The sequence below is a fragment of the Lutzomyia longipalpis genome, chromosome 2 (assembly GCF_024334085.1).
Source record: "Lutzomyia longipalpis isolate SR_M1_2022 chromosome 2, ASM2433408v1".
Classification (NCBI taxonomy): domain Eukaryota; kingdom Metazoa; phylum Arthropoda; class Insecta; order Diptera; family Psychodidae; genus Lutzomyia; species Lutzomyia longipalpis.
The window spans coordinates 37,855,644-37,870,297 of NC_074708.1; the positions used below are offsets into that span (position 1 = coordinate 37,855,644).

General features: G+C 35.9%; 1 protein-coding gene across 4 annotated transcripts in view; it reads left to right on the plus strand.

Moving 5' to 3' along the window:
* Nucleotides 1–14,654, plus strand: part of LOC129791462 (potassium voltage-gated channel protein Shaw) — a 60,246-nt gene that overhangs the window by 16,157 nt on the left and 29,435 nt on the right. For all 4 annotated transcript variants that reach the window (XR_008750702.1, XM_055829654.1, XM_055829655.1 and 1 more), the window contains exons 3-4: nucleotides 11,787–11,999; nucleotides 12,104–12,314. Coding sequence is in view for 3 of the 4 variants with exons in the window: in XM_055829654.1 (XP_055685629.1) it covers nucleotides 12,106–12,314 (209 nt within the window). In the remaining variant the exon portion in view is untranslated. The remainder of the gene's footprint in view (nucleotides 1–11,786; nucleotides 12,000–12,103; nucleotides 12,315–14,654) is intronic.

Genomic DNA, 14,654 nt, shown 5'->3' on the forward strand with positions numbered 1-14,654 from the left:
GTCATCTTTTCTGTATATGTGCAGCATTGTATGTCTTTTTTTGCAAAGAAATTGCTCGTATTGCTTTAAATGGAAAGCCATGTCAACTAGCTTAATACCCTCATTCGTTGATTTAATAACTTGAGAAGAGACAAATATTAGTCATAAACGATCATAAGAAGGGACGATTCCAATTTTATTAAAACAAATAATGTTGACTAATACCGGAAGGAAATAAAATACGAAATAACGAGATTGATGACTTTCAGAGCTTTCAACGGACATCCCAAAAGTAGATTGATTACAATATCATATTCACAAATTCAAGCGGATGCGAGCTATATAAAAGGCGTTGCAGAATAATGAATGGTCTTTCGAGAATGTCGGCTAAGTGAATGAAATTGCAGTGTGTGGGGGTTGAGTGTGATGAAGAAAAAGAAAGGGACTTTGCTGTTCTGAAATGCAATTAGTGTGGCAGTCCTTTCCTTGCCACTTTTAAAGAGTGTTCGGTTCATTTTCCTTGCAACAATATATACACTCACAGAGAGCATTTTCATGAAATACGACCTCCACTGTGCGACTTGTTTAAATGACTGTTGCATTTATTAAAATGCAAATGGAAGCTCATAAATCTACTCCGATGCTTTCGTGCAAAGTGTCTTAGCCAACATTATGTACAGAACATGTATGGATGGAGAGTGAGAAGAAAAAAAAAGTAGAAGAAGATTTCTTCGTAGGGGCATGTTGATGGGAATTTTTTCTTCTCGCATCGGATGGGAAACCCGTAAATCAATTTTCAATTTGAGAACATTCTGGGGACACTAAGCGTCAACTTTTCAGCTCTTTCCCATCAAGTTGGGTGATGAAAGTGGTATTTTGTATGATATGATGTCATGTGACAACGGGAGGCACACAATTTATGGCTCTAGCACCAAATAAAGTAATGCCAGGGGGGGATGTGAGTAAAAAATGGGTGAAAGTAAAAGTTTAGATGGTGCGCAATGTGTAAAGGCGTTATAGAGGGTTTTTTCTGGGAGCTCTTTTATGCGGCATTTCCCACGTGTTTGTTGGAAAATTTGTGCTCACGTACATTTTGAAGTACTATTTTGCACAACTTCTATTGCTCGTATCAACGTCAATTGCGCATTGTGGGGTTGATATTGTTGATATTGCACTATCAACACATAACATGAAATTTCACCCCCACAACCCCTTCCACCCCACAGCTAAAAGTGGAATATAGGGTGATGCTTTTATTCTCAAACTCCAAGCACGTTGTGGTCGTGTTTCAGCAGATTTCCCCCGCACGATGATGGGGGCTGTTGGCTGGGGGATGAAAGAAGCTGTTAATAGCACACGTGAAATACCCCCAAAATATGCCATGACAAAAATGTCGCCAACACTTTTAAAGCTTAGTATGCAATTTATTACGTGTCGTGCTGTGAATTCTACTTGTATGTTGGTGTGGTGATGTGTGATAAGAGATGCAGTCGATGCAGCATTGCTGCAAACACCCTGTTAGCAATTCCACAATTAATTTAGTTTTAGTCAAAGTTGTAAACTTTTCTATCCGTAAATTGCTTTGAATTATATTTCAATGGGTTGTCTGTTGACTTTTGAACTTGTGCTATATATAAAATGTAGCATAGGTATGTCTACAAAGCTCTGAACTTTCTTCACAATCAATAAATAACATTGTGTGGCAAAATTTTGATTTTAATTTAAGATTCTTCAACATTTCCAACGATGAAACGATATAGAATTTTCACTTGAATTTTCTACATCAACAACTGCAAAGCCTTTTACTCCAATTCTCTCTCTGTGTGTGTATCTACTCAATGTTAATACCAGCATAGTACTTATCGCAATGTGCTCTAAATCTTCCCGTATAACAAGCATCTCTAATTTGTTCTCAAAAGCTCCAACAGCAGCATATCGGTGTAGTGTGTGCATGTTTTTGCAAATTGCATTCCACGTTCATCCCCACCGTTTGCCTGTGTCGCGAAGAGAAACTAATACATCTCACTAAATTCCATCAAAATGAACATACCGAACACAATTTTGAATTGCTCACATGCCTAACGTGCAACAAAATGGTTCAAATACGCAATTTAACATCAAAAGGATCTCTCGACAAAATTAGAAATCCTCCCAAATAGATTCTTTCTTTGTCTTTTGATCGCCTTGAATTTCAATTTCATATTCAGCATGAATGCATCTCTTTGCGAGAGATATGTACGTATACATACATACAACATATTTTATGTAAAGTTTCATCCGAAAGTTGCAAAGCAATATTCTTTTTAATCATTCATCTTCAAACAGTCAGAATTAATCATCATGGTACATTCTAAAGCTCAAGTATATGGTGAAAAAGTAATTGTTCTGCAATTGTATTGCGCCAGGCATTTGTGGCATCTCTCGAGGATCCTTGAATAATGCGAACTCAAGAGGAAATTAAAAAACTTTAATAATAAAATAGAGCCATTAGGGAACTCTATTAAAATGCTGTATGAAGAGATATCTTCCCTTCATATTTGCTGCAATTAATTTAAAGACATAATAAAATTTTTTTTATAGACTATATGTACTTATGACAAGTATTTTCCTTCCTTGAATTTCACTCTATCTCTCTAGAATTTCAATTTATTGATTTTTCCTTCGAAAATGTCAACCTTGTGTGGTCTTTTTTGGGTTGTGAGCAAATTGAGTGGGACTCCGTCATCCACGAGATGCAAATTGATTTTCCGGGAATATAATAAAATGAAAAAAAAAAAGAATAGACTTAAGGATTAGACATTTTGAACAGTGTGTATGGCAGTGGTGAAAGTCAAGCAGCGAAAAATATACCTACAATACCCAAATAAACAACCCCAATCCCTACAACATGCGGAGGCGTTAATTCCGCTGGGGGCAGAGCACACGAAGCTGTGGGGGAGAATGAGGCCAAATGGCAAAAGAGAGAGAGAGAGAGAGAATGTGTGTGAGTGACCCAGATAAAGTGCTTCACCGCGTGACATTGTGCCAACTCAAATTTATTCTGCCGAGAATTTTACGCAACCACGAAATCATTCTCTGATCCTGAATCTTATTTTTTATCATTGATTTAATTAAGGGATTTTTGATCTCATTTCTGAAGACAATTGAAAGTTAGTTTCTTAAAGAACTAATAGTAATGAAAATTTAGATTTAAATTTTTTATTTTATCTTCTAAAACTTGTATAAAGTAGTACATGAAATTCTACTCTTCTCAGGGAAAAGTTTAATTAAATTATTCAAAAGTTAAATTAACAAGAAAAAGCATTTTTTTTTTATTATATCAGGTCGTTAATTAAAAACTAATTTTATATTCAGAGAAAATTGGTTCTTTCGCCCCAGAATTAAAACATCAATCAATTACCTACAAGACATTCATGAAGCTCAAGAATTTTTGCTATATATACGAGGATGAACTGTAAAAGCTTCTTGCACGTACATACAATTATTTGTTGCATAGAAAACATGAAGAACAACAAGGCGAAAATCACTTAATTTCATCTGGCGCAGTACACTCTATGTATGCATGAACCCTACATATCTTCAACATACAAACCATAACTTTTCTCTGTCTGCAAGACACCATTTGCAGAAATATTCTGCGAGACTCATCAACGTTAGAGAATCGTGCAACTAAATACAGAGTCAGAGAGTGAGAGCGAAAATTTATGTAAAATGATGAGAGGGTCACGAAAGTGGGTGTGGATGGTGCGAAAGCAAAGAAAAAATAAATATAATATACGGAAGGATGCGCGACGGATCCATAATAATGATGGCACACTCTTCAACTTCTACCATTTCACTTTATTCATCATTTATTATTCTATTTGAAAATTCGTATAGAGAAAAAATAAATTCACATTCAGCACACGAGTTGATGGGGTGCGTGGCGGGGGCAGATGTGAGGGAAAAATATTGAATATCCCATAAATAACATACCCAACTCGAATCATGAAAATAATATAAACAGTCGGCAGTGCTATTGGGGGGTAGAGGGTGCGTGGAGAAAATGGGGGCGCATAATGTTAAGCCGAGAGGTTGAAACAATTGCCAATGAGAATTTTCATTGAAGGAACCCAATAATTACGGTTCAAGTGAGTAAAAAGTGTCATTAATTATGCATAAGTGTCCATTGTTATGTTTCAATCGTCTTTCCCCTTGCTATGAGATACTCTGCTATATATTCATAGCGGTTGTGGCTTTTTTCTCCCAACTACCTATGTCGTGTGAACGGGTGGAAGTACCTTTTACCAGGCGCCTCCACCACATACACACGCGCGCACGCCATAGACCGCAGTTAAACCCTCACCGTGAGTTTGAATGAATTATTCAGCCATCAACGACAATGTGGGAGTTGGGAGAAAGGGTCAAAATCTATAAATCATCAATGGGACAACCAACACAGGCGCATATTATGATGACACGTCACACGAAGAAAAAACCAGTGCATTGCTCCGTTTCGCGTATCCGTAGCCTTTTTACGTGAGCCCACGGAAAAAATTGTGAAAGAGAAAAAAGGGGAGGACAACTAAATTTCCTCAATTTCCTACGATTTTCTTTATTAAATTTTTTGGTTTAAATGTCTCTAAAATAATTCAAAATTTTCCTTCTTATGGTTTAGCTTTTGCGAATCTTGTGCTTTTGTTAAATTAATTTATTTGTGAGCTTTCAGACCCCAATTGGACGGTATATAAGTACCATAAGTACATATTTCCCTTGTTATATAATGCTTATAAATTAATCAGAGACATCCCGACGTCCCCTGAAGGTTAATTAATGTAAAGTTTCACAACAAATTTACTTCAAAATCAACAATGGAACACGATGGAGACGCCTGGTGGTGAAAGCTTCAGATTAAATATATATAAAAAAACGAGACAAATTGCAGTGGAGACGCCTGGTTCGTGTTTGACGTAGTATATACCTGAAAATGAAATTGAATTAGTCAAATACAATAAATGAAGACAAATAAATTAAATTAAATGATAATTCAAGTGGAAAAATCAATGAAGCAATTTAGAGTTGGAGTTTTTATTTGCTCTGTGAGCGCTACATTTAGCAAATTTAGCACTTTTCTACACACACACACTTTTGTAAAAATATTCAGTGTTTCCGACATTTCTCACAGAACATTTAAACCACACTACTTATTCACCCATCGCCGTTTGAAATCCAAATGGAATGTACGTGGGAGCAAATTGTAGCAAATGTATAAAGTTGTATTTTAATCGAAAATCGATTTTAGGGTATCACGAAACACCCCAGAAACTCCTCAACCTGTGGAGGTGGTAATCGATGGTTTTTCATCGTATCGCGCGTTTGCTTTTCGACATGGTGGCTCACATGCAAGGGGTCATGAACCCCCCATCCGAAATCCCCTATATGCCATAGCCACGAAGAGGTGGTTTCGCGATTTCAATCAGTAACGAGGCTGTATTGCCAAAATTGCACATTGTATACTGTTTCAACATTGAACTTTTATTGGAGAGTACTTTGTAAGAAAAGTTCTCCAAGTCGCGTGGAAGAAATTTGCTATATAAAATATTTGTAAAAATGAATTACAAATCTTCAATGGATATACCCCCTTATTTGCATCTGCGTCGCACACGCGAGCTTTTTTTTTGGGGGTGAACTTTTATGAGGTCTGTAGTGTGACAAAGAGTAGGTATGTACAAGAGATTGCTTTGCCAACAGAAAGCCCATTGTGGGGTACGTTGATGTCGAGTGTGAATTCATGCGCAAAAAGCATGAATTCATGTCCAAAAAGGACTGCGGGTTGGATTTAGGGAATTTCTTGCTGTGGAACGTGGTGAGCATTACATGTGAAATTCTCAGAATATTTCGCAGAATAAATTTTACAGAGCTCTTCATCCTCTTCAACCGTGACTAGCGGAAAAGTTCCTTCCAACAAAGTTGTCAAATTCAATATGAAGCATAAGTACTGCTATATATGTATGTGGTACATTTAGTGCGAGGCACAGCTGCGAAGTATTCGTGAAAAATATCTCAATGAGAAGTTAAGAAAAAAAAATTGTTTTCAACATTTAATTTGCATATTTCTGCAAGTGTCAGTTAGAAAATTAAAATTAAAATTCTTTCCTGAAAGGAATATAAACTTATTAAATGGGAGAGAATTTCTTGTATATAATTCAATATTCTAACTAATTATTAATTTAGATTAATTTTTTTTATTACGAAAATAAATGCAACTAACAATGAAGATAAAGTTGAAATTTTGCCAAAAACTCTTGCTAAAATTATGTTTAAACCACAAAAGCTTATTTTCTTATCTCCTGCAAATTATGATTACCCTCATATAGAATGCAGAATTTTAATAACTTCTGGACGAAAATAGAATTAGGAATAAAATCTTATCTGCTTCTCTGGTATTTATGCAAACTATTTATTTTCTTTCGCAAATTCACAAAGCATGTAAACAGTCAGATTTAATTTATTTAAAAACTCTGAAAACTACATCATGTCACTTCTAATAAAACGAATTTTTCAACAAATTCTCCTGCAAATGACAGGTGATTATAGTGCGGCAATTCCTTGCGAAATAAAAGTATACTGCATTGGGCAATAAACGTTATAATATTCATTTCAAAATATTCTCTCAAATATTTTCATGATATCTTTTTGGTGTTTTTATTTCATACTCTCACGAGCGATAATGTTTTGTATTTGGTGTTCACGCGCATGGAACATTCTCTCAAGGGGTTTGCATTTTATGAACCTATGTTTTGTTGAAGAATTTTTAAAATGTATAGAGATACGATGAGAGTATATACAAAACTTGCTCTCATTTTCTTGCGGACGATCTAGGGAATCACCCAGAATATTTTCTCAAGGGAATTTGGTTGAATTCCATCAAATTGAGCTGAAGGTTTGTCGTGGAAAAATTCCATAAGATTTTATTTTGTGGGAAGGGGGGTGCTTTTTTTCCTTAAATTTTCTAGCATTTAAGGGAATGTTCCAACTTTAAGCTCCTCCTGTGTAACATTGTATGGTGTGTCCCCTTCTAACGGAGAGAAGGGATTTTTTTGAATGAAGCAAATTCAGCGTGAAAATGGTGAAAATGGTCGTTTTCGCAGCAGTGTGGCGAAAAGAGAGGGTGAATGGGAAAGAATCCCTATCTAATTGGTGGTTAACTGCTCATAAATGGATATGGAGGAGTGTAATTGTTTTAGTTGTCGTCCTCCATTGTTGGAAAAACATCCAAATATTGTCCTTTTGGCCGTTTGCCACAGCTACTCCTTCACACCCCGAGCTTTCGGCATTTAGGGGCTAGTATCTGAGGGAAGTGGGTGGGAATGAAGGAGAGCTGGGAAGTTAAATAAACAAACACTAAACAAATAGGACAAAAGGACTCTAATGCACGGCACATTGAAGAAAAAGTCATCTCTTCCCTGTGATTATATTGTGTACCCTCCTTTTGTTTCTCTTTATCCAATTTCTTTTATTGTTTACTCCCACCCACACTGTCTCCCCTCACTTGTAGACACCAAAATCAATTTTCGCAAATGGTCAAGGAATTTTCTGATGTGTTAGTTAAAAGCAATATTGAATTTTATCTTATCACTTGTCTATAGAGCTTTTAAAAGCTTCAAAGCTTATGTATATAGGTACGTTGTATGAATATAAATCTAGATGTATAATTCATTAACGAAATCGTAGGGTAAATCACATGCAATTGTAGAGGAATTTAGAGACACTATCTCGTACTTTTCTCCATGTGAATTAATATGAATAATTTTTCTTTTAAAATTGAGGAAGAAGAAAGTTCAAATGAATGCCTTCGAACCCTCATCAATCACTCCCGGAACTTTGAAACGTTTCAAATCTACACACATACCTCTCGTTTTAGTGCAGATATTTAGGAGGCACTTTAGATAAAATTCTCCCTGACTCAGGTCCCTTCGGCTCATAAGAAAGGCGAATCCCAATTTCCCAACTTGATGACCAAGTCTCTTAAATTGCCAAAATCATCCTACGCCAAGACACCCTTGCATCCTGCCCTGAGGGTATTGGGTTCACCACCCTAGTCCCCGCCTCCTCACACCCTTAAACTTTCCATTGTAAAGGCACGTTCTCGAAGAGTGAACACACCAAAAGACTTGCCCTATAGATGGTATTTCTCAGAATTTAAGGACACACTGATAATCTCATGGAAGCAGATGGTGTCCTCCAACTCTTCAACTCCACTGGGAGTGAAAAAAACTATTGAATAAATAAAATATATTATTTTCTGTGGCATTTTGCTAAATCCTCTGCAGACTGCATAACCAAATAGACATTATTTGTAACCACAAATCTGCAAATCTCAACCCCATCTCCCATAAAAAATAAACCCTTTTTGCTATATTTATCACCAACTTCTGCGGAAAAGCCCAAATATATAAATTTTCTTTTTTTCTCTCTCTCAAAGTTGTTTGCTTGCAAATGAACTCAAATGGAAATTGTTTTACATTTTCAATTTGTGGATTCCAACAACTTTGCAATGTATTTCATTACGTTTATTTCACCAAAGATTATTTTGACTTAATACCCATGGGGACGCGGCCGAATGGGAGGGAATGCCGAAAATTTCGCAACAAAATAGAATTTCTTTGTGGCTCTCCGCTCAACGATGTTTTATTTAGCCCCCTAAACAAGTGAATTGGATTAAACTTTTCAATGGGGTATGGGAGGGGTGAGACCAACTTTTAATACACTCCCATCCCCAGCACACAGCTAAAATGCCATAATAATACCTTCAAGTCCATCCGTGAGCATGGGCTATATGGGTGGAGCTGACGAGGAAATTAAGTGAGAGGGAAGAGTTTATTTTTATGTCGCTTCAAGTGGATGGGGACGCCTGGTTGTTTGGCTGCTGGCGGGAAAAGTTTGAGATTTCTCATTTACATTTTGCCCAGTCTTCCAAGTCCTTCTTCTCCTTGTCCTCATCATTGATAACTCCTGATGTATCACTCTTGTCCCATCTCGCCGCCTTGCCGCACCCCTCCGTGCGTCTGGGGGCTGTCAGAGAGACGAGTTTTATTTATGTATGTGCTCAAAATTCAACATCACTATGGGGGTGTTATTTTTCCACTCGTTAGTCAATATTGTGACAAAATGGATGACATAAAAATTGCGAGTGGGTGATATTCTCAAAATTAAAGTTATCATCGTGGCAAGGAGTAAAGTCGTCTCATTTCATTTTTTTCTCTCCCCCACTTTTTCCCACCCCCGCAAACATCAAAAATTTCTTCAGATTTATTCAGAGATTTCTCCAACAAATTTTTACTCTTTTTATCACCCACTACAAATTTTATTCTTCTCACATTTCACCCATGGAAAGACGACGATATATTTTATGAGTTTCTCTCATGATTAATGATTCGATATTTTTCCATTAATGCTTTTTTCGCATAGAAATTCTGCTGAATGTCGTATGCAAGACAAAGTGGCGAACTACATACAAAAAAGTACATGCATTTGTGATGTGACATCTTGGAATTTATTGGAAAACTAGAATTTGCAGTACAGCATACTAAATGTGCTTCAACCTCATACATATCCAAATAGAAGCATAAATATTTTGTCTACAGACTCAGCAGCAACATCACCATGGCGTTACAATGCAAAAATCTCTATATTAAATTTGAATTCTTAAAAAATGCACAATTCCCAGTGAGCTGTTAACCCCTTGGCTTAGATGATTTACTTTGAGGGATTTGCATGACAAAAAGCCTCCAACTCCCACACACACACACATGTGAAACATCCCTTTGATGTTGATTTCATTTCACAGCAAGTGATTTCTTTCCCCAAAAGCTCGGGATACATACACGAAATTTTTGTGGGAAAGCTGCTCTCTTTTTTTTTCCCTCAACACATCAATTAAAATGAATGAAAAAAAGACTCTTGTCCTCGTCGGTTTGACACACATCAGAATTTTTGCCATCTCCGCCAGCAATCTTAAGTTTGATGGTTAGGCGAATGAACACACAAAAAAGGCTCACATGGAATGCTACGGAGGTTGGTTTGGGAGACAAAGGGAAAAACTTCCATTGATGTGGAAAACTAAGAGATAAAAGACATTCCCAGTGGCTGTGATTTCTTTTCTTTCCCAAATAAAAATTCAACTTTATGGTGCCCCAAAAGAGATAGAGTCACGGCAGGCACCGTGGGAGGGTGGGGCGAGGGTGTAGAGCAACATGATAAAAGAGGGAAACGTGTAACCGAAACTTATTGATAAAGTGTGTAACAAGGTGAAAATTCTATTCAACAACCTCTTGGGTATGCTGCCTCTTTGCTATTTCACCCACCATTTCCGCATTGAGGTGAGATGGGGGGGGGGGGGTGGAGGAATGCTTTCAATAAAATTTCTTGAAATTGAGAAGCTTCTCACTTACATTGTGCCTTCTCTCCCTGTGCTATCCCATAAATTCCCTCCATTTTCCAAGAACTGAATTCAACTGAAAAAAAATCATTTTATTTACATTTTCTCTTTTCAAACTTTATGCTTCTTCGTGCTTTTTCTATGATCATTTGCGTCCTATTTTTCGCACAAAAAAAAAATGTTGTGTGATCATTTTGAGGTTTGTCTCTTTGTGAATCTGCAATAATGTATAATCAAAAGTATATAATTTACTGAAATGGAAAAAGTCCCACCACACATGATTCCACATCAAATGTATTGAAATTGAAAAAAAAAGAGAGAGAAATGCATAACTAAAATTTCCATTACACTCCATTGAATTTGAGCTGGAATATTTTATAATTTCCATTCATTCCATTAAATATTTTCCAAATAACATTGAATTATTTAGAATTCATTAAATTTATATTAATTTTGTTTTAAGCTTAATTAATATTTCTTATTTATTCAAAGGGAATTGGAAAATACAGTGGGACCCCAGTACAACGACCACACGGATGTACTCTTCACACTCATTATTTTCAATGCGCGAGAGTAGTTCAACCAAGCCGTCGTTGTACTGGGGTCCCACTGTATTGGTAAAAATTTTAATGATTTTGACTATTAGAAAATACAGAATTTTCCAATATTCTTACATTTTTCTATCATTAAGTTTTAAAGAAAATAACTCCCAAAAATATTTTTTAATGAACAAACCCATAACTCACCCCTATATAAAGAAAGTCTACAATATTTTCAACAATTCTTTACCTGAAATAGAACAGCTTTTATTCACCAAGAAAGCACATCCATAGAAACGTCGTATTTTTGTAATAAAATTATTTTTCTGCACTTTCACGGTTTTCTTCTTTATGTCACATTCATACACATACATATATTTATGTAGTTTATGTATGATACTGTGGTTGGAATATATAAATAGAAAATGGTAAAATATGTATACCAATTTCTCAGTTATTCCATACAATTTGATACGGTTATTGTGTGCTTTCCATTGTGTGGCTTTCCGCCGCAAAAGCTCTTGCCCGTTTCCTTGATAAAACATACCTACATTGTATACACATACATACTCTGAGAAATATGTCCTTGATTTTGGGGTGAATGGGCTCCATATTTGGGCGATAGTGTGGTTTACAGTCCAAATATTGAGATTATTCGCATGACATACAATTGGAGATATGTTGGGTCAATTGAAGAGCAGGGAGAGCTCTTGAGGTTCTTCGCAATTTAAAAGGGGATTGGCCATTTTATTGACAAACCCATTTCTCAATACCAAAATCCATCTCAATTGTCATCAATCTTAATGCATTTCATAACCAATATATGTGTGCTTTTCATCTCGTTGCAGGACGATGAGGTTGGTATGGTGTGGAAGATGCTGGATGAGGAATCATTTCACTGCCACAGAGAAGGGAATTGCTTATAGAAGACGTCGAAGGTGTCCAATTGCTTTGGGGGGTTTGGGGAAGCTGGAGAGTGTCGGTCTGCGTCTCTCTCTGCCATCACATAAAAATTAAATTAATGTGCTGCCTGTGGAGTGATTAAAAAAGCGCGCCCAAGAGTAAGTGTTTTGGCACCCAACTGTGGGTGTGATGAGATTTTTATGATGAATCCCCAATCCGCTGGCAACTCAGAGAAATAATCATAAAACTCCAATCTCTGCAGCCATGAATCTCATCAATATGGATTCAGAGAACCGGGTGGTCCTCAATGTTGGTGGTATCCGACATGAGACCTACAAGGCGACACTCAAGAAAATCCCCGCCACCCGGTTATCCCGTCTCACCGAAGCTCTCGCCAATTACGATCCCATCCTCAATGAGTACTTCTTCGATCGTCATCCCGGTGTCTTTGCTCAGGTCCTCAACTACTACAGGTAAGCCAATCACCACCCTGTATTTTCCTTTTTAAATTAAAATTAAACCACCCAAAAAAATTATGCAAGAACTGCGAGCTCGCTGATAATAAAGCTAATAAAGATTCTCTTTACTTTCTTACAATTTTCTTTCTTCTCAAGCTCTTTCTCATTGTCTTACTAGCTCCCACCATGGGACATGAGCAATATTATTATCTCATTGAGATCATAAAATAAATAATAAATGTCCATATCGTCGTAAATCACGGCAACTCCCATGCAATATCTACTTCATAATTCCATAAACTGATATTTCAAATTAAAATTCTTGAGAAATATAACCCATTCTTCCGTCTTGTACTTGAGAACACGGAACGTTTAAAACTTTTTCTCCTTTTTTTCTTCTTGAATAAAATATTCTCTTCTACGAGGAATGCCACAAATGTGAGAAGAATTTCGTATCATGCAATATACCCTCACCTTCCATACCTACACTGAATAAATTCTCAGTTTATATACTTTCGTATAATCAGCAGCACACACCTGTTCCTCGAAAAGCAATTAACCTGTGTTTCAACTCTAAATCAAATCTCCATGAGTGCAGTATGTGTGAAGGAGTTTCCAAACTGTCGGGGTCTTTGGGTGTAGCAGGACAAAAGGTGTTGGAATATCAAGGAGAATATGAGATGGATATTTGAGTAATATTAAAAGCTCCCTTGGGCATATTTGTGTATTTAAAGGGAAAAGCATTTAGTTTAGGGGTATATTATATACATACATATCTAGGGTTAGTATTCAATTAGGCAAAAGTGGTGTACAAACGGCAGAAGGATTTATCTTACTAATTTGAATGAGGAACTACTTAAGATAATTTCTCTGATGTGAGAATTATTTATTTATGAGAGGAAGAATTGAAAATGAAGGAAAATTTAAAGCTTTTTTACATAGGTAGCTTTTAAAATTCAATATTTTTCCAACAGAAGAACGAAACTTTTTTTGCAACATTATATTTGCCCAAATGATTTTAGAAAATCACTGAAGATTAACCTCAGTAATTGTGGTTTACCTTCAGCCATCATTTCATGTTCAATCTCATGAAAAACAAACTGCCACGGAGGCTGTGTATAGGTATAGGTAGCTATAGTTACATAGTCTGGGATTTCTCCTGCGGGGCTTTATGTGGACAAAGGGTTGAAACAGCAACACAAAAGCATATTTAATAGAGCTTATACGGTCCTTCCACTTTTAAGTTTTACTAGCTTTTGGCTCTTCTTTTTTGAATTAATACCGCCAGCTGGTGGGAGCTAAATCCCACACATTGGGATTCTCTCTGCCACATTTTGTGCTTTTGCATAAAATTTTTGAGCGTTTTGGACTTCATTTGCATATACCGACCACAGTGAAAGAGCTTTAGGATCAGCATTCCCCCATGTATATGTATTTCAGAATGTCAGAAAAACGACAAAATATATATTACCCTCTTTTACTATAATTTTCAAAACTAAACCTTACATATTTACATAAATGTTAAAGTTGGTCACTTTCCTATTTAATTAGAATTTCTGAGAAGATAATGTGTGGAGGGTACTCCATTATCTCTAATGCAAGAAAATTTAGTGACAGCTTCATTTATTCTGAAAGCAACATAAATTATTCACATTTTATTCTAGCATGTTACTCCTTAAAAAAAAAAGCTTTAATCTATAAATCCATGTCAGAGAGATATATAGGAGAGTGTGTATTTTAGAATAATTTGATTCCAATACATTTAGCACAGAATTAATTAAGCAGAAATGTATCTAATACATTAATCAATACATATTGTAGTAGGTAATTGAAACTACTTTAATCTTTAACTTTGATACCCTTCACAATGTAGAATATTTAATTACATCTATCAATGCGACAATTGAGGAAAAAGTTTTTAAAGCATTTTTATTATAAATCAAGTCCTGAAAAAAAAACCTTACTACCTTAATTTTCAATAAATAACATTTTAAGAAAATATTGAAAAATAATTTTTTTTGTAGATTTCTTTTCGAAGATAGTTTAAAGATAGTGAAGTGGAACCTCTTTCCGTTTTCCAATGCGGTTTTCCTAGCTTTTATTTCATGAATTTTCTTTCTTTAATACATCCACGCAAAAATACTTCCTGGGTGAGTAATTTCCCGCTAAAATAAACATAATTCCGGAGGTTGTTTCATCTGACAATTTGTGTGTGATACAAATGTGAGAATTTCAATCCAATATACTTTTGAATAAATAAATAAATAGAATATTGTTTACAATAAAACGTACCCCCGGCCAAATATGAATTCAAGGAAATTTATCACCAAACGCGATAGACTCATCAAATATTCT